General features: G+C 41.6%; 1 protein-coding gene across 1 annotated transcript in view; it reads right to left on the bottom strand.

The window, feature by feature from the left end:
• The window catches only part of TDRD1 (tudor domain containing 1), a 54,979-nt gene extending 32,669 nt beyond the window's left edge, over positions 1–22,310 (bottom strand). The window contains exons 1-6 of the mRNA XM_061402645.1: positions 22,209–22,310; positions 10,208–10,538; positions 7,433–7,491; positions 2,525–2,669; positions 681–786; positions 113–176 (exon numbers count right to left, since the gene is read on the bottom strand). Of these exons, the coding sequence (XP_061258629.1) occupies positions 113–176; positions 681–786; positions 2,525–2,669; positions 7,433–7,491; positions 10,208–10,538; positions 22,209–22,310 (807 nt within the window). The remainder of the gene's footprint in view (positions 1–112; positions 177–680; positions 787–2,524; positions 2,670–7,432; positions 7,492–10,207; positions 10,539–22,208) is intronic.
• Between the last annotated feature and the right edge of the window lie 244 nt (positions 22,311–22,554).

Below are 22,554 nucleotides of genomic sequence, written 5' to 3'. Positions count from 1 at the left end.
TGGAGAAATAAGTCATAAGTATTTTATTTAGCTTCAGTCCTCTTATTTTGAAATAATGGGCATCATTGAAAATTTGCTCTTAGGGCAAAGAAAGAGTATAAATATATCATACCTCATCTTTCACTTCCATGTTCTTTGTTTCAAAAGGTGATTTATAATCTTCAAGTTTGTGGAAACTGAAATAAAGCAGCCAATTAGAAAACACATGCCGCAGAACCAATGAATGGTAACATAATTGTGGTAGGGGCCACAGCTATGTTACATTCTCCACAAAACCCACAAAGAGCAGAACAGCTTCTTCCAGAGAGAATCACAGTAGTAACGAGGTAATACACCCAGGCTGGCTCTGCAATGGTCTGCTCTGTGCACAGGTGTGCTTTTACCAAAAGCCGCCTAATGAAAGGGAGACAGTCCCATTCTCCAAGCCTCAGTGTTCCTAACTGCAAAATGGGAATAATCCCTACGTTACCTAAAACAGAGTTCTGAGGATCAAAAATTATACAGCTGTTCACTTCGCATTTGTACATTCTATGTTATACTTAAGTAAAAAAAAGTAAAAAGGAGTAACATTTACATAATTATGCCTATTTACCTGATTTGATCCTATACTAACAACAACAACAAAAAAAACCCCACATTTTAAAATATCCTCTAATGAAATTTTTAAAACTCACACTTACTTTTGCTGGACAGGTTTGCACACAATTTTGTGGGCTGCCCAGTCCCTTCTCTGGCATATGTTGGAGCAGTAGTACGTCTGCTTGCACTGTGAGCACCTCAGCGACCCTATAGAAGACAGCCCGTGACACGGCCAGTGTGTTATTGCAAATATCCGTCACCAAGAGCAAGACAGACTCAAAGACCAGACAGATCAAATGCCACTCTATTAATCATATCAAGGAGACTATGTGAAGAGAATCATGCTGTTTATGATTCCAGGTTAAGGTTGAACTTTTAAAGCTCTCCAACTGCAGAAAAAGGGGAGTGCCGAGATTAAAACCAGGACGACGACAGACTGGAAACACCACTGACTTTCCTCAAGTAGAACCCAGAACGCATGCTGGAAAAGGAGCAATCAAAGGGGGCAGAAAGTCTGGGGTGGTGGAATCAGACAGTGCACAAACAGAGTCTCACAGCTTCACCTTGTGCTGTTAAGAAAGCACAGAACAAAAACCAACGGGACAGCCACACCTAGAAAAACCCAGGAAGTTTCTGAAATGAAGTTGAAAGAAAAAATGCTATCGGTATCCAGACAGAGGAAAACAAGCTATCTAAAAAACAAAACAAAACCCACAAAATTAGGCTGACCTCGAATGCCTCCGCTGTAAAAGAAAAATAGGAAAAAAAGGAGCAAATATCCACACAGACAGTAAGCACAATAAAACTGCTTGAGATCACTGATCATGAGGGGAAATGAAAATTAAAACCACAGAGAGATACCACCATACGCACCCAAGAGAAGAGCTAAAACTAAAAGGACTGGAAACACCAAATGTTGACAAACGATGTGGAGCAATCAGAACTCAACAACAGAGGGAATGCCAAATGGGACAACTCTTTGGAAAATGGTCTTTTTTCTTATAAAGTGAAGCATATATCTATCAGCAATCCCACTCCCTAGGTCTGCACCCAAAAGAAATGAGACCCTATTTCCACACAAAGATTTACGCAAAAATGTGGAGAGTCTACTCATAATAGCCAAAAGGTGGACACAAGCAGAATGTTCAACAGAACAGACACACAAGCTGTGGGATCACACAGTGAAACGCTACTCAGCAACAAACAAAAAAATTAACTGTACATGCAACGACATGGATTAAACTCAGGAATATTTTCTAAACAGAAAAAGCTTCACACAAAAAGAGTCCACACTGCATGATTCCGTTTACGAGAAACTCTGTACCTGGAAAAATTAAATTATGGTCAAAATACCACAGTGGTTGCCTCAGGTGTGGCAGGTATATGACTGAGAAGGGACAGGAGAGAACTTTCTGAGGAGATGGAAATCTTCATTTTGACAGGGCTATGAGTTTGTGCACTTCAGTGCATATTATATTTTTATTGAATATCTCAAAAAAAATATAAAAATAAGCAAAGAAACAGTAAGAGTGGGAAGATATGGATGAACAAGAAGGGTAGGAAGCCTGCAGCTGCTGAAGCTCAGAAACGGGCACGTGATGTATATACACTCAGCTGTTTATGTTTTACATAAAAATATTTTTCAAATGTGAAAAGGAATAATTCAACAGGCAATACTGGAGTGGGTAGCCTTTCCCTTCTCAAAGGGATCTTCCCAACCTAGGGATCAAACCCAGATCTCCCACATTGCAGGCAGATTCTTTACCCGCTGAGTTACAAGGGAAGCCTAAGAATACTGGAGTGGGTATCTCTTTCCATCTCTTTCTCCACGGGATCTTCCTGACCCAGAGAATCAAACCCGGGACTCCTGCATTGCAGGTGGATTCTTTACCAACTGAGCTATCAGGGAAGCCCAATTCAACAGGCATCTGAGAGCAATGTTTACCGAACAGACCGCAGCGATGGCAAGTTGTCGATCGAAGAGGAGGTCCTAAGGAGTTGAAGAGTGCTGGATTATTTATAGACAAGGAATTCTCAACCAACTTGTGTACTTTCTTTGACTTTGCAGGAGGCACATGATTGCTAGGCTTCTATGAAGAAAAGAGAAGAGCAGTATTAAAACTTGGTAAGAATATTCTGTTTTCTTTTGTTAAATACAGATTTGGGATATCGCTTCTGAGAAGATTAAGCAGATGTACTTTTCCTTACTCTTACCATTAATTATAACTGAACACCTTGGGCTTAAATGGAAAAACACACAGCAACTCTGAAGGAAGGCAGAAGACAGAAGAGCTACCCTGGGGCCCAAAGAAGTACCCAAATGGGGTACTGGAGAAGCCAGAAACACCCAAAGGCAGAGACAATAAAAGCCCCAGCAAAAAGCCTGCTCGCTCTCTTTCTTGGCCAAAAGACCAAGAAAAGGGCAGCCCAGCAAGACAGAAAACCTTAATCAGTAACTGCTCTAGACAATTACCGCAGAAAAAAACTGTGGTCCCCCTCCCATCAGCAAAGGTAGCCTGGTGCGACCTCCACCCGCACCAGGGCACAGGGAGGTGCCCCTCTCTCCCACCCGGGGATGTGGGAGAAGGCCGGGGATGTGGGAGAAGGCCGACAGAGCAGGGAGCCAGCACTTCATCCCTGTGGGGTCTCCCTGCAGAGGCCATGTGGAGGGCCTGGACTTTCTCCTGGCAGTAATGAGTGTCCCTCTTACCCCATCAGCACTACCACTGGGGTGGTTAAGAGGAAGCCTGGTGGACAGTCAGGATTTCCCACCACCATTCAACAGGAATGCGTGGCGTCTCTCCAGATCCTCCCATCTCCAGTCCCCCCTCCACCCCATGCAAGTAGAGAGGATGTGGTGGGGGGCACGGGGAGGGGTTAAGGACACTAGGGAGCTGAGCTCCCATCCTTGTCCAGCTGAGCACATTCTGGGCCACAAATCATACAGACAATGGTGTTCTCTGACTACAATGGACTCGCATTAGAGATCAGTAACAGAATGAGAACAGATAAGCTCCACACATTTGGAAACTAGACAATAACACTTCTACATAACGCATGTACCACTAAGACAGAAATTTATAGCACTAAAGTCACACATTAGAAAAGAGGAAAGTCTTAAATTAATACTGTAAGTTCTCATCTCAAGAACCTAAACAATAAGAATAAAACATGCCCAAAGCAAGCAGAAGGAAGGAAACAATAAAGATAAAAGTAGAACTCAATGAAATTAAAAATAAAACTGGGAGAAAAAAATCAAACAAGACCTGGTTCATTGAAAAGATTAACAAAATTGATAAATCTCCAGCAAGACTAACAATGGAGAAAACAAAGGCAGAAATCATCAGTATCAGGAATGAAATAGGTATATATTACCACAGACCACGAAGATACAAAGATGATAACGGAACACTTCAAACAACTTTACATAAATTTCACAATGTGGCAAAAGTGACCAATTCCTGAAAAATCACAAATTATAATATGAAATAGATAATTTGAATAACCCTATAAATATTAAGGAAAATGAATAATTTTAAAACTCCCAAAAAAGAAATCTTCAAGCCCAAATGGCTTTTACTATTGGAGAATACTACCAAATGTTTAAAGAATTTACAGTGATTCTATACAATCTCTATCCCAAAAAACTAGTGTTATCTTGACACTCAAACTATACAAAGACAATAAAAAAGAGAAAATTACAGACAAAACTCATGAAAATGGGTACAAGAATCCTTATTCAAAGCAACACTAGATATAATTCAGTAATATATAAAAAATAATTATACATCATGACCAAGTGGTGTTTATTCCAGAAATATGAGATTAGTTAAATTAAAAAAAAAAACCAATGTAATCTACAAAATTAACAAGCTAAAGGGGAAAAGAATCACAACAGTATCAATGAATTAAGAAAAAGCATTTAAAAAATTCAATACCTATTCATGATAAAAAAGAAAGCTCTCAGCAAAGTAGGAAGAGAGAAAACTTCATCAACTTGATAAAGATCATCTACAAAAATCCTATAGCTAACATTCTCAACAGTGCAAAGACTCAGTGCTTTCCCTGTAAGCTTGGAACCAAAGATATCCACTCTCATCACTAGTAACACAGTGCTAGAGTTTTAGCTCACACAGTAAGACAAGAAAAGGAAATAAAAAGCATATATTTTAAAAAGGAACAAATAAAACTGTCTTTTATTTGCAGATGATACAATTATCTATATAGGAAATCCCAAGCAATCTACAAAAAAATTCCTAGAATAAGTGACTCCTGGAGGGTCACAGGATACAGATAAACATGCAAAATCAACCGTATTTTTACATATTAGCAATGAAAATGAAGACACATGGAAATAAAATGTATAATTACTCAAAAAATAAAAAACCAACCCACTTAGTTGTAAATCTAAAACATACACAGCTTATAAACTGAAAACCACAGTGAAAGAAATCAAAGAACATTTCAATGAATTGGAGGACAGATTGTGTTAATTAGAAGATTCAACCCAGCAAGTTCAGTTCAGTTGCTCAGTCGTGTCCGACTCTTTGCAGCCCCATGGACTGCAGCACGCCAGGCTTCCCTGTCCATCACCAACTCCCGGAGTTTACTCAAACTCATGTCCATTGAGTCGGTGATGCCATCCAACCATCTCATCCTCTGTTGTCCCCTTCTCCTCCACCTTCAATCTTTCCTAGCATCAGGGTCTTTTCAAATGAGTCAGTTTTTCACATCAGGTGGCCAAAGGACTGGAGTTTCAGCTTCAACATCAGTCCTTCCAGTGAATATTCAGGACTGATTTCCTTTAGGATGGACTGGTTGGATCTCCTTGCTGTCCAAGGGACTCTCAAGAGTCTTTTACAACACCACAGTTGAAGAGCATCAATTCTTCAGCGCTCAGCTTTCTTTATAGTCCAAATGTCACATCCATACATGACTACTGGAAAAACCATAGCCTTGACTAGACGGACCTTTGTTGGCAAAGTAATGTCTCTGCTTTTAAATATGCTGTCTAGATTGCAGGCAGATTCTTTACAAGCTGAGCCACAAGGGAAGCCCCAACCCAGCAAAGGTGGCAATAATTATCAAATTGATAAACAGGCTTAATGCAATTCTATCAAAATTCAAGCAAGATTTTTTTCTAGTTACAAACCAGAGTACTCCAAAATGTAGACTGGAAAGAAAAGAAACAAGACTGGATAAAACTATTTTGAAAGATGAAAGAGAAAATGGGAGGAATCACTGTACCCAACTTCATGACTATCTATCACAGCTCCAGTGCTGTATGGTACTGATGCAGGGAAAAGACCCAGAGATCAGCAGAAAAGAACAGCGCATCCAGAACAGACCCACACAAATTAGTCTAGCTAACTTGTGACAAAAGAGCAAAAGCAATTCAGTGGAGGAAAGGTAACATTTTCAACAAATGGTGCTGGAGCAACTGGACATCCCTAGCCAAAAAAATTTACCCTCAACCTAAGTCTCATGAGTTGGAATTAACTCAAAATGGACCACACATTTAAATAAAAAACTATAAACTTCTTTGGGGAAAAAAAAATCCCGAAGTTTTTGGAGCTAAACGAGCAAAGAGTTCTTGGACATGACACCAAAATACTCCATAAAATGAAAAAATGGCCAGGATTTAGTTAAAAACTTTTGCTCAGCTAAATACCTTGTTAAGAGAATGAAAAGACAAGTCAGGAACTGGGAGAAAATATTTGGAAATCATATATTTGACAAAGCACTAGAATCTGGAATACATAAAGAGCTTTCAAAACTCAGTAGGAAAAAATAAATGAATAAACAATTCAAATTAGAAAATGGACAAAAGACATGAAGAACATTTCACCAAAAAAGACACATGGATGGCAAATAAGCACATGAAAAGATGTTTATCCTTAACCATCAGGCAAACAAATTAAGATCACAATGAGCCATCAGTAGATAAACATGAAAACAGGGAAACTAAAAACACTAGCAAACACTGGAGAAGATGCTGGATGGAGAGAATCTAGGTCACTTATATATTCTCAATGGGAATGTAAAATGGTAGAGCCACTCTGCAGAACACTTTGGCAGCTTCTTAAAAACCTAAATATGCAACTACTATATGACCCAGAAACTGCACTCCTGGGCACTTATTCTAAAGCAAAAACAAAAAACTCATGTTCACGTAAAACTCTGCACAGGAATGTTTATAGTAGTAGTAGTAGTTATAATAGGCAGAAACTGGCAACATTCCAGATGTGTTTCAGTGGGCCGCAGAATTAAATAGGCTTCAGCAATAAAAAGCAATACACTACTGATACCAACAACAGTCGCGGTCAATCTTCAGAGAATCACACGGAGTGAAAAAAATTCAATCCCAAAAGGTACAAACTGTATAATACTGTTTGTATGACATCCCATCCTTGAAATGACATTTTGGAAATATGGATTAGATTAATAGCTGCCAGGGGTTAAGAAGAGGGTATGGGGGCAGGAGGGAAGTGGATGTGACCTCAAAAAGGTGCAGAAGGGATCCTTGGAGTGATGGAAATATTGTGTTATCTTGACTGTGCTGTTTCACGATCCTGGTTGAAACATTACACTGCAGCTCTGTAGTGTGTGACCATAGGGAGCACTGGGTAAAGGCTACAAATGATCTCTATTATTTTTTACAACTGCGTGTCAATCTGTAATTACCTAAATAGAAAAAGTTTATTTTTTTTAAAAGATACTAGGCTAAAAATAAAACAGTGTGACCTTGAATATTACCTGCAAATTGAGTAATTCTTTACTAACATAATACAAAAACATGTTTAGAATCTTTTATCCAGAAATGCCAAAGAGAAGAAAATCCACATTAACTTACACTATTTACTTCTTTGGGTGGTGAATTATTTCCAACATTTAATGGTGACACAGCGTTACCTGGGGATATAAAACATAATGCCGAATAAAAGTCAAATATTACTTTATTCCTGAAAATGTACAATAACATAATTAGGTAACATTCAAATAGAGCTATACCATAATAGCCTTAAAGCCATACTATAAATAAGCAACATCCTTCTTTTCCTAATGGAAAATAAGGATTTGCCTGCAATTTCCTCTACCAGTGCACCCTGCTCACTGTGAACTTCTCTCCATTCACAATGGAAACAGTTACCAGGCTTTCTGAACTGCAGACTCATTTACCTCTTATACATCACTGAGGACCTCAAAGAGCTTTTGTCTACATGGTTTATATCTACCAATATTTAGCATTATTAGAAATGAAAACTGGGAATTCCCTGGCAGCCCAGTGGTTAGGACTCCATGTTCTCACTGCTGAGGGCCCGAGTTCAATCCCTGGTAAGTCCTACAAGCCACATGGCACAGCCCAAAAAAAAAAAGAAATTAAAACTAAGAAGTAGAAATTAAAACTAAACATTTAAAAATATTTATTAAAAATATCAAATGTATTACATGTTGCCATGATTTTTTTAGAAAAAAACTGCATTTTCCAAAGCAGAAAAAACCACAATTGTTTAAAGAGTGGCATTATTTTACATTTTTTCACATCTCTTTAATGTTTGGCTTCACCAATGATAGCTGGATTCTCATATCTGCTTTTGAATCCAATCTGTTGTCATATGTTGCTTTAATTGACGTCTCTGAAGAAAATCTGGCCTCACACAGGTATCCGGTTACAAACAGGAATAGTATTTCATGGCCCTCTCAGATAACTGTGGATATTTTCCTTTAATTCACACCAAAACTTAAGTGGTAGTTTAAGGGTTAGTTGCAATATGGAATCTAAAGCTATATCAATAAACTTTTCATCTGTTACATTAGAATCCATTGATTTATCTTGCACTTTAAATGGATTTTTATCCATGCATGACTACAAAACACTACACATTGGTTTTTTGGAAAAGACTAAGAAACTCTTGAGTTATGCAGATCTTACAAATGTTGACATATTTCATCAGACAATATAAAAAATCTTAAGTGTTAATATCACTGTGTACCTCAGCAGAAAAATCTTCTAAGCACTGGGAAGCTCTCTAGCTCACAGTGGCAGATACACACTTCCTCAAATTGTATTTTATCATTGTAGGGCACGTGTCAGTCGTGTCCGACTCTGTGCGACCCATAGACGCAGCCCACCAGGCTCCCCTGTCCCTGGGATTCTCCAGGCAAGAACACTGGAGTGCGTTGCCATTTCCTTCTCCAAGGCATGAAAGTGAAAAGGGAAAGTGAAGTCGATCGGTCGTGTCCGACTTCTTCGAGACCCCATGGACTGCAGCCCACCAGGCTCCTCCGTCCATGGGATTTTTCAGGCAAGAGGACTGCAGTGGGGTGCCATTGCCTTCTCCAATTTTATCATTAGCAACAAAATACCGTCAGCTGTTCCCTTTGAAGTGACAGGCCCACTCTGCCCACTTCTGAGAAAATGACTGCCAGATATCGAAGTCTGAATGATCACAGTTTGTCATTCTTTTTAAGCAAAAATGAAAAATTACAAAAAAAACTCCAAAAAAATTTCCATTCAGCCACAATTCAAACAATTGCACACATGTTCTTCATACTTCAGTAGGCAGCAAAAGTTAGGAGTAATTCTCACTTTGTTACACAGAATATTAAAAATACCTCTACACAAGAGTCAAGACTTATTAATAAATTTGTACTGCCTTATCAAGGGCACTCTTACGTAACACTGACATTTCTGGCTTGCTTTTGTCTTAAATGCAAGTGCGTGACAATGAAAAACAATGACCCCTAACCCAGGCTGGCACCCCTGCTAAAGACGAGCTAATGAGGTGTCAGAGGCTACCCACCTTTGCTTCTGGACCACCTGCATAAACTCAGCACAGTGAAGAAGAGCAAATAATGTTTTAGTATTATTAGGAAATTACTTGTGACCCCAGAGGCCTGGTGCCTCTGATGGTAAAGAATCCGCCTGCAATGCAAGAGGCTTGGTTTCAATCCCTGAGTCAGGAAGATCCCCAGGAGAAGGGAATGGCTACCTGCTCCAGTATTCTTGAGTGGAGAATTCCTGGACAGAGGAGCCTGGAGGGCTACAGTTCATGGGGTTGCCAAGAGTAGGACACAACTGAGCAACTTTCACTTTTTCAGAGGCCCAAGGGCCAAACTCTGAGGACTACATCACCATATTATAAGGTCATACTTTACATACATTCACAGAGGCTAAATTCCACCAGGCCCCAGCCTCCTTAAAAAGTAGATTTTTAGAATTAAGACTAAAGGAATGAAACAAATTACTGTCTTAGATACATCTTTGTGAACTATTATATGCACAAAATTTGCACAGTATTTCTAGCCTAAGACCAATCTTTAGAACATTCATAAAAAGCCAGTGTTTCCTTTCTTCATCTCTAGTGTATCTCTGGATGAGGTGGAGGTTTGGGGAGAGAAGTTCATTTATAGACATTTTCTCATGAATCCTTCTGTGATTAACGTAACCAAAGTAGCTACTTGGCATCTGGTTTTCCTTTCTAAATTAATATTTACGTGCAAATACTGTAAGTTAGCCATTTGGTTATTCTGTTAATCGGCCCCTGGTGTGTAGTTACAGATACTTTCAGTAAGTCTAAGAAACCATCAGAATCAAGTGAATATTAAACCTGCAGTTTGTACTCACCTGTTGGCAATGTCTTCCTGTCTTCCTTGGATCCAGCCATTTCTCCATTGACACCGTTAGGGTGTGAAGACAGTGAACTGTCTTCCTGGCTAGCCAAAAACTGTTTGGTTTGCTCACAAAGCAAAAAATTGTTCTTTTTATTTCCATTCTCTGGGCTTTTCAACCTGAAATTAGGATGGTTAGGATGTCCTCCAGGACTTCTTAAAGACTCGTGTGATGGAAGCTTGCTTTCATTTTTCTCAAAATTAAATGGCTCTGTCATTTTACAGGTAGATGCCGCCAAAATATTTCTTGACATCATATTAAGCAGCAGTTTAACATTCACAGAAGTCTAAGGGAAGAAATGTATTCAAAAGGCAACTTTTAATTCCAAAAATAGAAGCACTGCAGGCCCAGGTGGTTTCTTTTTTATGCAACAGCTCTTTCTCATAAATGACTCCAAAGCAGATGTAACTAACTGTGATACTGAACTGGAGGGAAAAGGGCAGGGCACAACTTTTGAAAGAATGACACAGCCCAAGGACACAACACTGACTGATTAGAATCCAGTGGGACCAAGCTGGTGGACAAGACTAGACCTTGATCCTCAGTCAGCAGGTGAAGTGACACACCCAGAAGTGCCAAGATAGTTCCAAGGCACTGTTCAAAGGTGGTGGGCCAAATCCTGGAAATCTCCGCCCCTTCCCTAAAACAGGTGGAATAATCCTCCCACTCATTAGCAAATGAAATTACCCAGCCTATAAAAACTAACCACGCCCCTTTTCAGCCACACTCGTCCTCTGCCATGGCCCATACTCTGTGGACTGTGCTCCTCTCTGTATCCAAATAAATCCACTTCTTACCTATCACTTTGTCTCTCACCGAATTTTTCTGCAATGAGACATTAAGAACCCGAGCTTCATTTGGTCCTGAAACCAGGTACCGTGGGTTTTGACTGGGTTTGAGTCCCAGCCACATGGGTTCAAATCCCAATCTGAGGTAAACGGTTTTAATACCAAAGCCTGTTCTACAGGCACAAGAAAAGAATGATTCTTTATCATTTAAGTACAAACTCCAAGTTGAACAAAATTCAACAGTGGACAATTCAAGAGACATTAAGCATTACACCTCTAAGTTCCGCATCATTCCTTACTTTAAAAAGCTTCTGGAAACAACAGGGATAGAAAAGGCCTATTAGCTCAGTCGGTAAAGAATCTGCCTGCAGTGCAGGAGATCCGGGTTTGATCCCTGGGTCTGGATGATACCCTGGAGAAGGAAATGGCAACCCACTCCAGTATCCTTGCCTGGAAAATCTCATGGACAGAAGAGCCTGGTGGGCTGCAGTCCATGGGGTCGCAAAGAGTCGGGTACGACTGGGCGACTAACACTTACTGACTTACATTTTTTTCTTTTTTAATGTATTTCTGACCTAGAGCCTACAACTCAATAGTGAAGTATAACAGAGGGTAGTGTTTAAATCAGGTCATCATCTGCCTGTTGAGCCTTTCAGAACCCGTCTACCCTCTCCTGCTTGTTGCTCTGCTATGACCTTGAACCTGGTCCCCAGAATGTCCTTGCTCTCATCCCCCTGGTCAACTCTTTGCTTCCTATTTGCCTCAGCTGATTTGTTTGTTTGTTTTTTTCTTTTCCCTCAAGTCCTCCATTTCATAATCTCCATTTGGGCTTTATAAATTGTAACCTGCATCTGTTGCTTTTAAATATTTATCTGTGTGAGTGCTTGGCTGCAAGTAAGGTACACATATTGTTGCAGAGAGCCTCTGAGAAACCTCTATCTAGACATTAGGCTGGCTTGTTGTTTTTCTATTACTCCTTGAGAATACTAAGTGCTCAGGGGAAGTTAAAAAAAAAAAGTGGAGAAACAATCTTATTTTGAAATACTGACCTATAGATCTGTCTTCAGCCTGCAGGCAAAATGTCTGCCTATCTTCCCAAAACAGCTCAGAAAGAAAAAAAAAAAAAAAAAGGCCATAGATAGCCCAAACTGGTATGAGTAACAGCTAAATGTTATTTACATTACATTTTACATTTAAAGTCGCTCAGTCGTGTCCGACTCCTTGCGACCCCATGGACTATACAGTTCATGGAATTCTCCAGGCCAGAATACTGGAGTGGGTAGCCTTTCCCTTCTCCAGGGGATCTTCCCAACCCCAGAGATCGAACCCAGGTCTCCGCATTGCAATCCGCATTGCAGGCAGATTCTTTACCAGCTAAGCCATAAGGGAAGACCAAGAATACTGGGGTGGGTAACGTTGTTTTAAATAGAAGATAAAGAAAGCAGAAAAATCCTCCCCCTTGGTGTCCTAAAACTGCTATCTCTGCTTTATATCAGGCCTTGTTGTTGTCGTTCAGTTGCTAAGTCGGGTCTGACTCTCTTCCACCACATAGACTGTAGCCCATCATGTTCTTCCATCCTCCACTATCTCCCAGAGTTTGCTCAAATTCATGTCCACTGAATGACAACACAGGAAAGATAATGAAATTTTAAAAGAAAAGATATACACAAGCAGACTTCAAGGTGAGGGAACTCTCAGGGGACCAGGTCCTGGAGGATGCCTAACAAGGCCTTCGGATGGGCAGCTGTGCTGGGAGGCAGGTGTCAGGGAAAGCCTGCTGCTGCTGCCGCCGCTAAGTAGCTTCAGTCGTGTCCGACTCTGTGCCACCCCATAGGCGGCAGCCCACCAGGCTCTGCCGTCCCTGGGATTCTCCAGGCAAGAACACTGGAGTGGGTTGCCATTTCCTTCTCCAATGCATTAAAGTGAAAAGTAAAAGTGAAGTCACTCAGTCGTGTCCGATTCTCAGTGATCCCATGGACTGCAGCCTACCAGGTTCCTCCGTCCATGGAAATTTCCAGGCAAGAGTACTGGAGTGGGGTGCCACTGCCTTCTCCACAGGGAAAGCCTACCTGTAGCAAAAAGTACACTAAACTGAAGGATCAGATTGAGAACGACAATGCTGGATGCAGTAAGAGAGAAATACTGTGAAACTACAAAAGGAAAAATAAGTTCCAGGGGATACTGGGTGGGGAGATGAACAGTGAGTAACTAGACTCTGTGCAAGAAATATAAAGAGCATCCAGTTAAATCATTAGGCCAACTACCACAAGGACAGAAACAGTGTGTAACTTCAAAACCCAACAGAGGGGAAAAATCCCATTATGATAAAATGATAAATAGAAAACACCAAATAAGATGACCGCACCAAGCCTAAGTAACCAAAGTATCAATGATTAAGTCTCAATTAAAAGAGAGATAGACCCAGGGAGAAAAATATCCAGATAGATAATATGCACAAAAGACATACATTAAACAAAATATACGGCAAGCTTGAAAATAAAAGGACTATAACATGTGCTATGCAGATAACCAAAATAAAGTTGGTCTGCTAATGATTAACAGCAGATAAAAGAACCTAAGGTAGAAAATATTCAGATAAAGGGAGATATTTTATATTGATAAAAGAAACACTCCCAGGAGAGAGAGCAGTGACACAGCCTTGAGATGTATCAATATAAAGTAAAAACTAAGAGAAATTCAGCCTCCAAAAGGACACACCAGCTTTAGAAACATACTCAGTTCAGTTCAGTCGCTCAGTCGTGTCCGACTCTCTGCGACCCCAGGAATCACAGCACGCCAGGCCTCCCTGTCCATCACCAACTCCCAGAGTTCACTCAGACTCACGTCCATCGAGTCAGTGATGCCATCCAGCCATCTCATCCTCTGTCGTCCCCTTCTCCTCCTGCCCCCAATCCCTCCCAGCATCAGAGTCTTTTCCAATGAGTCAACTCTTTGCATGAGCTGGCCAAAGTACTGGAGTTTCAGCTTTAACATCATTCCTTCCAAAGAAATCCCAGGGCTGATCTCCTTCAGAATGGACTGGTTGGATCTCCTTGCAGTCCAAGGGACTCTCAAGAGTCTTCTCCAACACCACAGTTCAAAAGCATCTATTCTTCTTCGCTCAGCCTTCTTCACAGTCCAATTCTCACATCCATACATGACCACAGGAAAAACCACAGCCTTGACTAGACAGACCTTTGTTGGCAAAGTAATGTCTCTGCTTTTGAATATGCTATCTAGGTTGGTCATACCTTTCCTTCCAAGGAGAAAGCGTCTTTTAATTTCATGGCTACAGTCACCATCTGCACTGATTTTGGGGCCCCAAAAAATAAAGTCTGACACTGTTTCCACTGTTTCCCCATCTATTTCCCATGAAGTGATGGGACCGGATGCCATGAGCTTCGTTTTCTGAATGTCGAGCTTTAAGCCAACTTTTTCACTCTCCACTTTCACTTTCATCAAGAGGCTTTTGAGTTCCTCTTCACTTTCTGCCATAAGGGTGGTGTCATCTGCATATCTGAGCTTACTGATATTTCTCCCAGCAATCTTGATTCTAGCTTGTGCTTCTTCTGGCCCAGCGTTTCTCATGATGTACTCTGCATAGAAGTTAAATAAGCAGGGTGACAATATACAGCCTTGACATACTCCTTTTCCTATTTGGAATCAGTCTGTTGTTTCATGTCCAGTTCTAACTGTTGCTTCCTGACCTGCATACAGATTTCTCAAGAAGCAGGTCAGGTGGTCTGGTATTCCCATCTCTTTCAGAATTTTCCACAGTTTATTGTGATCCACACAGTCAAAGGCTTTGGCATAGTCAATAAAACAGAAATAGATGTTTTTCTGGAACTCTCTCGCTTTTTCCATGATCCAGCGGATGTTGGCAATTTGATCTCTGGTTCCTCTGCCTTTTCTAAAACCAGCTTGAACATCAGGAAGTTCACGGTTCACGTATTGTTGAAGCCTGGCTTGGAGAATTTTGAGCATTACTTTACTAGTGTGTGAGATGAGTGCAATTGTGTGGTAGTTTGAGCATTCTTTGGCATTGCCTTTCTTTGGGATTGGAATGAAAACTGACCTTTCCCAGTCCTGTAGCCACTCAACCATCAGTGATAAGATGCAGTTTACTACCACAATGAAACTTGATCTAGTAGCGACCAATACAACCAAGAATATTCATTTTTTCCAACATTGAGATATACCGGACTACCAAGTCCACTTCATCTAACTCCAAAAGAAACTAGTACCATACAAGCCACGTTCACTCACCACACTACACCAATCTCCACCTCAGAGTTTACTTCCCTGAAAAACCAGCATGCAAAACCCACAGTGGACGATGGGGTTTGGGTTTGGTTTTAGTTGTTTTTTTTTCCCGCCGCCCTCCTGAGGCATGTGGGATTTTAGTTCCCCAACCAGGGATCGAACTCATGCCCCTTGCGTTGGGAGCATGAGATCTTAATCACTGAACTACCAGGGAAGTCCCTGTTTTAGTTTAAAAGTGGTAAAATATTACAAAGGAAATGATGGCAAGCCTGACTATAAGAACAATTAAAAGCTTACAAAAAATAGTAAAGAGATCAGGAAATAAATATTAACTCAAAGATGACCAATTGGATACCTTTAAAAAGCGGGATAAACAGTAAAGAAACATCGAGACACTGTGGCTGACTGGCCCAAACACCACCTTTCACCTCTGATTTGCCAGCCTGAGTTAGAGACAACATTGGCCATCATCAGAGTTCTCCCGAGTTGAGCTTCTTCGGAACCTCTGTCCACTTCTGATGAATAGGGACAGATCCAGCTAGCAGGGTCTTTCACTCTTTTCTTCCGGCAACATGGACCTGAGGCCTGAAGATGTACCACCCACATCACAATGAGGAAGCAATAAGCATAGTCAAGCAGCACAACTTTAGGACATTAGAGTAGAAAATAACCAGTCTGGTGCCCCTGGCAAAGGCTCTAACTCTAGCTCGGATCAGCCTATGCATAGACTTGCTGTGGCATCAGAAAAATAAACCTTTGGGTTTTCGCTTATTTGCAGCCCAAAGGACACAGATACCAATAAAATAAACGAGCAAGAGGTGTGAACGAAACGCACAGAGGATGAAGATTACTTGATTAACATATGGGATGGGGGGGAACATTCAATCTCACTTGTAACAAAAAAAATTCAAATGGGAATACCTATGTATCACTTCCTACGCAGCATACATGTAAATAAAACTCAGTGATGAAAGGAATATAAATGAATATGTTCTGTCTGGGAAATAATTTGGAGATTTATATATGCGTTTTGTTCTCTTGCATATACGTGTACATATATATATATATGCACATACACATACATAAACATATACATAATATATATTCTTAAAAATGTCCATAGCCACTCACCAGACAAATCTACTTCTAGAAATCATCCCACTGAAATAATTGTAAGTATCAAAAAATACAGTATGTATAAATATTCATTTAAAATAGAAAAATAAAAATAAATTAATTAAATAAAATAGAAAAAAGAGAAAGTTAACTGTGATGCCTCTGCTGCTGCTGCTGCTAAGTTGCTTCAGTCGTGTCCAACTCTGTGCGATCCCATAGACGGCAGCCTACCAGGCTCCCCCGTCCCTGGGATTCTCCAGGCAAGAACACTGGAGTGGTTGCCATTTCCTTCTCCAATGCATGAAAGTGAAAGTGAAGTCTCTCAGTTGTGCCCGACTCTTAGTGACCCCATGGACTGCAGCCCACCAGGCTCCTCCATCCATGGGATTTTCCAGGCAAGAGTACTGGAGTGGGGTGCCATTGCCTGCTCTGGTGATGCCTCTACTAGATAGGATATTACACTACCATTTAGAATTTTAGTTTTCAGAAACACTGGAAAATATGTTAGAACAGCAAACAAAAAGTCAGAAAAACACTGTTATTTAGTATAATAACTGCAAAATAAAAAAGAACAAAACTCCATGTAAAAAAGAAGAGTGAAATACATTAAATTTAAAATTTTAAATAACAGTGGTCCGGGGTGGGTAAGTTGACAGGAAAATCTTTTTCACTATTGTTTTCATTTTACAAATTATATTAAAGGATGAGTTACTTTTATACAAAAAAGTATTTTAAGGGTTAAAATATCATTGCATGTTCAATTAAACCTTTTTCCTAAAGTGTGGTTAATTTTAAACCAAGTAAAAAATCACAGTAATACTTAAACCACGAAACTAGGGTACAGACAGCTTTTCAAGACACCACCGGGACCCTCAACACACCGTCTTTAACTCCTAAAATAGCATTCCTAACTTTCTCTTTATTCGGTAAGGCTGACAGTCAGTCCACAACTCCTTACTACCCTGTACAGTTAACTAAAGACAGTTATTTTAAGCTGGTGCTGGAACCATGTCTTACTAAAAAATTAACAACAAAAACCCTTCTAATTTCCTATAACACCTACTGTGGTGTTTGGTATAAAGAGGCATTCAAAAGATAAGTGTATGACAAAAACTAGCTACCATGCCCTATTGCACTGTCTTCCTGACAACCTGGACAGGACAGTTAAATTCACTGTCCGAAAATGTCATCTGACCATCCTAAACAGAGAATTATGAGCTTCCCTGGTGGCTCAGAGGTTAAAGTGTCTGCCTGAAATGTGGGAGACCTGGGTTCGATCCCTGGGTTGGGAAGATTCCCTGGAGAAGGAAATGGCAACCCACTCCAGTATTCTTGGCTGGAGAATCCCATGGATGGAGGAGCCTGGTGGGCTACAGTCCATGGGGTTGCAAAGAGTTCGACACGACTGAGCAACTTCACTTTCACTTTCAAACAGAGAATACATCATAGTATGAGGTTTATTGAAATTTAATAGCAATAATTCATGTCTTAGCTCAACTCTTCCAAAGTCCAAAAATTAATAAATATATATTGACTTTAGGAAGGATAACAGAATCAGTCTTAGACCTAATGTAAAAAGTTTAGTCTGCTTAGTGAAAGTTGCTCAGTCATGTCTGACTCCTTGCGACCCCACGGACTATACAGTCTATGGAATTCTCCAGGAAAGAATACTGGAGTGGGTAGCCTTTCCCTTCTCCAGGGGATCTTCCCAACCCAGGGATTGAACCCAGGTCTTCCACATTGAAGCAGCAAACAAAGAGGATTTAAGCTTAAAAGAAGCTTCACCTACGGTGGAATCTTTAGGTTAGAATTTAGATTCACTTGCCTCACCCAATTTAGGAATTTTCAGTACAACCCCCAGGGTAAACAGACATCTAGACCTGTCCTATAACTAGAGGCTTCTAACATCCTTTAATTTTGGACAGCCAACTGTACTGCACACGTCTCTGTAAAATTATTCTCTTCCCAACTGACCACTGACTCCTGTTGTGACCCCAACCTTTCAAACATCTGAAATGGGCACCACGTCCACTTTCCTCCAGGTCCTTCACCAGCTGAGGATCTGCCCGACCTCCCACAATTTAGCACTTTCTCTAGTTCATGAACAACCCACACACAGACAGGACTCTCCTAAAAGCACAGGATTCCAGATGTGGGCTGACGAATGGTCAACAGGAGAATCGTGCTGTTCCCGACTCTGAAAACCACTTTCGCCCATGCTCCAGCTTTTGGAGGAAGTAGGATTACTGTGAGCACACATACAGAGCCATCTAAAATCTTTTGGAAATCAATTTTTTTTTTTAATGTGTAATTATCCTACCACACAACTGCCTTTTTTCTTCTGATTTGTAAGTTCTATGAATTTTAACACATATATAGATTTATGTAACCACAACTGGGATACACAACAGGCTTTTAAAACTGAATTTCAACATTATGAAACAATGATAATGTGCAAGTATCTTTGTTTGGCTTCATCCTGGGTCAATCACGGGGGCATAACTGAATATGGAGTCAATGGGCCTTGTACCATAATGCTGTGCTTCCCAACCTTGGGTTGCAAACTTCCAATATATGTAGGCACAGATATTGCTTTGCAGGTCATAATACCTCACCCAGTTTTAAAGTAAGTAGTTCCTCCATATAAAATCCACTATTTTTTTTTACATGCTACTGGTGATGAACACTAGAAATTTATAATCATCCTCAAATCCACAGTAAATAGTTTAGTTGTTTCCTTAGCCAACACAAGAGGTTAATTAGAAAGATTCCCAAATTTCTTTAAGGAATCACCGATGACGGAAAAAGGAAGAGAGTTCCAGAAAAACATCTATTTCTGTTTTATTGACTATGCCAAAGCCTTTGACTGTGTGGATCACAATAAACTGGAAAATTCTTCAAGAGATGGAAATACCAGACCACCTGACCTGCCTCTTGAGACACCTGTGTGCAGGTCAGGAAGCCACAGTTAGAACTGGACATGGAACAACAGACTGGTTCCAAATACGAAAAGGAGTACGTCAAGGCTGTATATTGTCACCCTGCTTATTTAACTTCTATGCAGAGTACATCATGAGAAACGCTGGGCTGGAAGAAGCACAAGCTGGAATCAAGATTTCCAGGAGAAATATCAATAACCTCAGATACTCAAATGACACCACCCTTATGGCAGAAAGTGAAGAGGAACTAAAGAGCCTCTTGATGAAAGTGAAAGTGGAGAGTGAAAAAGTTGGCTTAAAGCTCAACATTCAGAAAACGAAGATCATGGCATCTGGTCCCATCACTTCATGGGAAATAGATGGGGAAACAGTGACAGACTATTTTGGGGGAGCTCCAAAATCACTGCAGATGGTGACTGCAGCCATGAAATTAAAAGACGCTTACTCCTTGGAAGCAAAGTTATGACCAACCTAGATAGCATATTCAAAAGCAGAGACACTACTTTGTCAACAAAGGTCCATCTAGTCAAGGCTATGGTTTTTCCAGTGGTCATGTATGAATGTGAGAGTTGGACTGTGAAGAAAGCTGAGCGCCAAAGAATTGATGCTTTTGAACTGTGGTGTTGGAGAAGACTTTTGAGAGTCCCTTGGACTGCAAGGAGATCCAACCAGTCCATTCTAAAGCAGATCAGTCCTGGGTGTTCTTTGGAAGGAATGATGCTGAATCTGAAACTCCAGTACTTTGGCCATCTCATGCGAAGAGTTGACTCACTGGAAAAGACTCTGATGCTGGGAGGGATTGGGGGCAGGAGGAGAAGGGGACGACAGAGGATGAGATGGCTGGATGGTATCACCAACTCGATGGACATGAGTTTGAGTGAACTCCGGAGTTGGTGATGGACAGGGAGGCCTGGGGTGCTGCGATTCATGGGGTCGCAAAGAGTCGGACACGAATGAGTGACTGAGCTGAACTGAACTGATGTAATAAAAGAGCAGTGGAATGAAAGTAACTAACTTCTGCAGTTCTATAGGCAAATATAAGGCCTTGGTTTTGTGTTGTCTTTTAGACAACACAAACTGATGGCACAAACTGATCTCAGTAAGACTGGACACACTTTCAAGGGTAAAAACTTTCTTTATTTCCTTAGAATTCTGCAACCCCTCCCCTATGAAGCCAGGGGCATCCCAGGATACACTGCAAACCGTGACATAAGGTCTCTCCTCTCTTCAGGACACCACAGCCAAGAGGTGAGAGTAAATTCACAGTGTGCTGTGCTTAATCGCTCAGTTGTTTCTGACCCTTTGTCAACCTGGACTGCAGCCTGCCAGACTCCTCTGTCCATGGGATTCTCCAGACAAGAATACTGGAGTGGGTTGCCACGTCCTCCTCCAGAGGATCTTCCTAACCCAGGGATGGAAGCATTGCAGGCAGATTCTTTATGGTCTGAGCCACGAGGGAGCTAAATACCGAAAGTGCGTGCAGCAGATAACTCACTTTTCCCCTTTTCTGTTTGCTTTTGTCTTCCCGGTAACCCCTTGCATTCAGAGAGAATGGCTACCCAAAGGAAACATTCAACTTTTCAAGTTCTGAAGCTCAACGGTTCCACAGGAACATGAGCTTTAAAGTCTGTCAGATACAAGTCTGAGCAATTTCATCTTCCTCATTCAGTACGCTAGCTCAGGCAAATCACTTCATCTTTCTAGGATTCAGTGACTGTAAAGTCTAGCCAGCAGCAGTAACTTCCTCATAATATCTAATCATGAGGATTAAACGTGAGGCTGTATGTCAACCACCTAGCAACGTGGCAGGTGCTTACTAAACCCATAAGAGGCAGCTATTATTTTTACTTTACTTTTGTAGCACTCCCACACTCAAAGAATTTCTTCTACTCCTGCGGAATTAGTTTGCACCCTAAAGAGAGAAATAATTTGAGAATTCAAGTCGTCCTATTTCTTTATTCCCACAGAGAAGGAAAGAAGACGTGAGAAGGTTTAGTAACTCTCCAAACCCACAAGGACCAGCGCCCTTACACAGTTGAGATGAAAATTCAGGTCATGTTCCTAGGCCTTGCAATTGTGCATTCAATACCCGGATGGCTCAACAAGGCAACCAGAGGCATGTTCCTTAATTCCAGAGGCCAAAAAGGCAAGCGTATTTATAGCAGGGCCTGAGTACCAAGAAAAGCGACTGGCACACCGCACACAGGCTACAGACACGTGTTAAACGAACCAGGGTTGCCTCACCTATATCTAAGCAAATGCTGCAATGCACCTTCCTTTTACAGGAGGTAGGAAGGGGGCGGGGGGTAAAATCTAAAAAATATTCTTTGCACTATAGCAAGTCAAATTCTCCTAGAAGGGAAAGGGGTATTTGAAGGGGATGCAAGTGGGAGTTTGCACTCTGGAGAGTCACGCCTGTAAGTATGAACTATTTTCTAAACCTGCTGCAAGTCCCCCTTACGTCCAAAGTTCAACTCTCACATCTCTCGCCCCTCCCCCCAGTATGGGATCTTCCCCCACCAAAACCTCCCACCCCAGACATGCCTTCCCCGCCCAAGCTCCTAGGACCTCTCCAACCTTCGATACTCTCTCCACCTCCAGGCCCCTGGTACCCGCTCAACGCCCGACCCCAACGCCCGACCCCAACGTCCAGCGCCCAACGTCCGGCCCCCAACGACCGAAGTCCCGCAGCCCTCATGCAGCCCCTTTCCCTCCCCCGTGTGCATGGGAACCCCGACCTGGAAAAAGGCAAAAAGGCTGTGGATCCGACCCGTCTCTGAAGCCTCGTAGTGGTGGTGGCGTCTGCCCGTGCCAGGAGCCCTGCCGCCCAGTTGCGCACCCTGAGCTCACCTCGCTCCGGATGCCCAGCCGGCCCTCCTGGCGCCAGTGTGGCGCCTGCGCAGTCCACGCCCAAGTGCTCACGCTGCGTCCACGTGCACCCTCCGCGTGCATGCGGAGGCGTGCTCAGGCCCTGGTGGTGCAGCTTTGTGGGGGCTGGTACAAAGGCTGCGGGCTCAGGGCAATCCTCTGAGGAAACATAGGTACCTAGTGTTCCAGCTTCTAGATAGGAGTCGCTGGAAACTCCAAAGGCGGAGATGCAGACTTTGTCTCCTCAAAGGTCACTTGGGTCATATTAACCACTTAAAGTCTTAAAAAAGGTTTTCAAATCAATCCCTGCTTCTGTGAGCTTGCGGAA

The sequence above is a fragment of the Bos javanicus genome, chromosome 26 (assembly GCF_032452875.1).
Source record: "Bos javanicus breed banteng chromosome 26, ARS-OSU_banteng_1.0, whole genome shotgun sequence".
NCBI lineage: Eukaryota > Metazoa > Chordata > Mammalia > Artiodactyla > Bovidae > Bos > Bos javanicus.
This window is presented reverse-complemented; position numbering and strand designations above follow the sequence as displayed.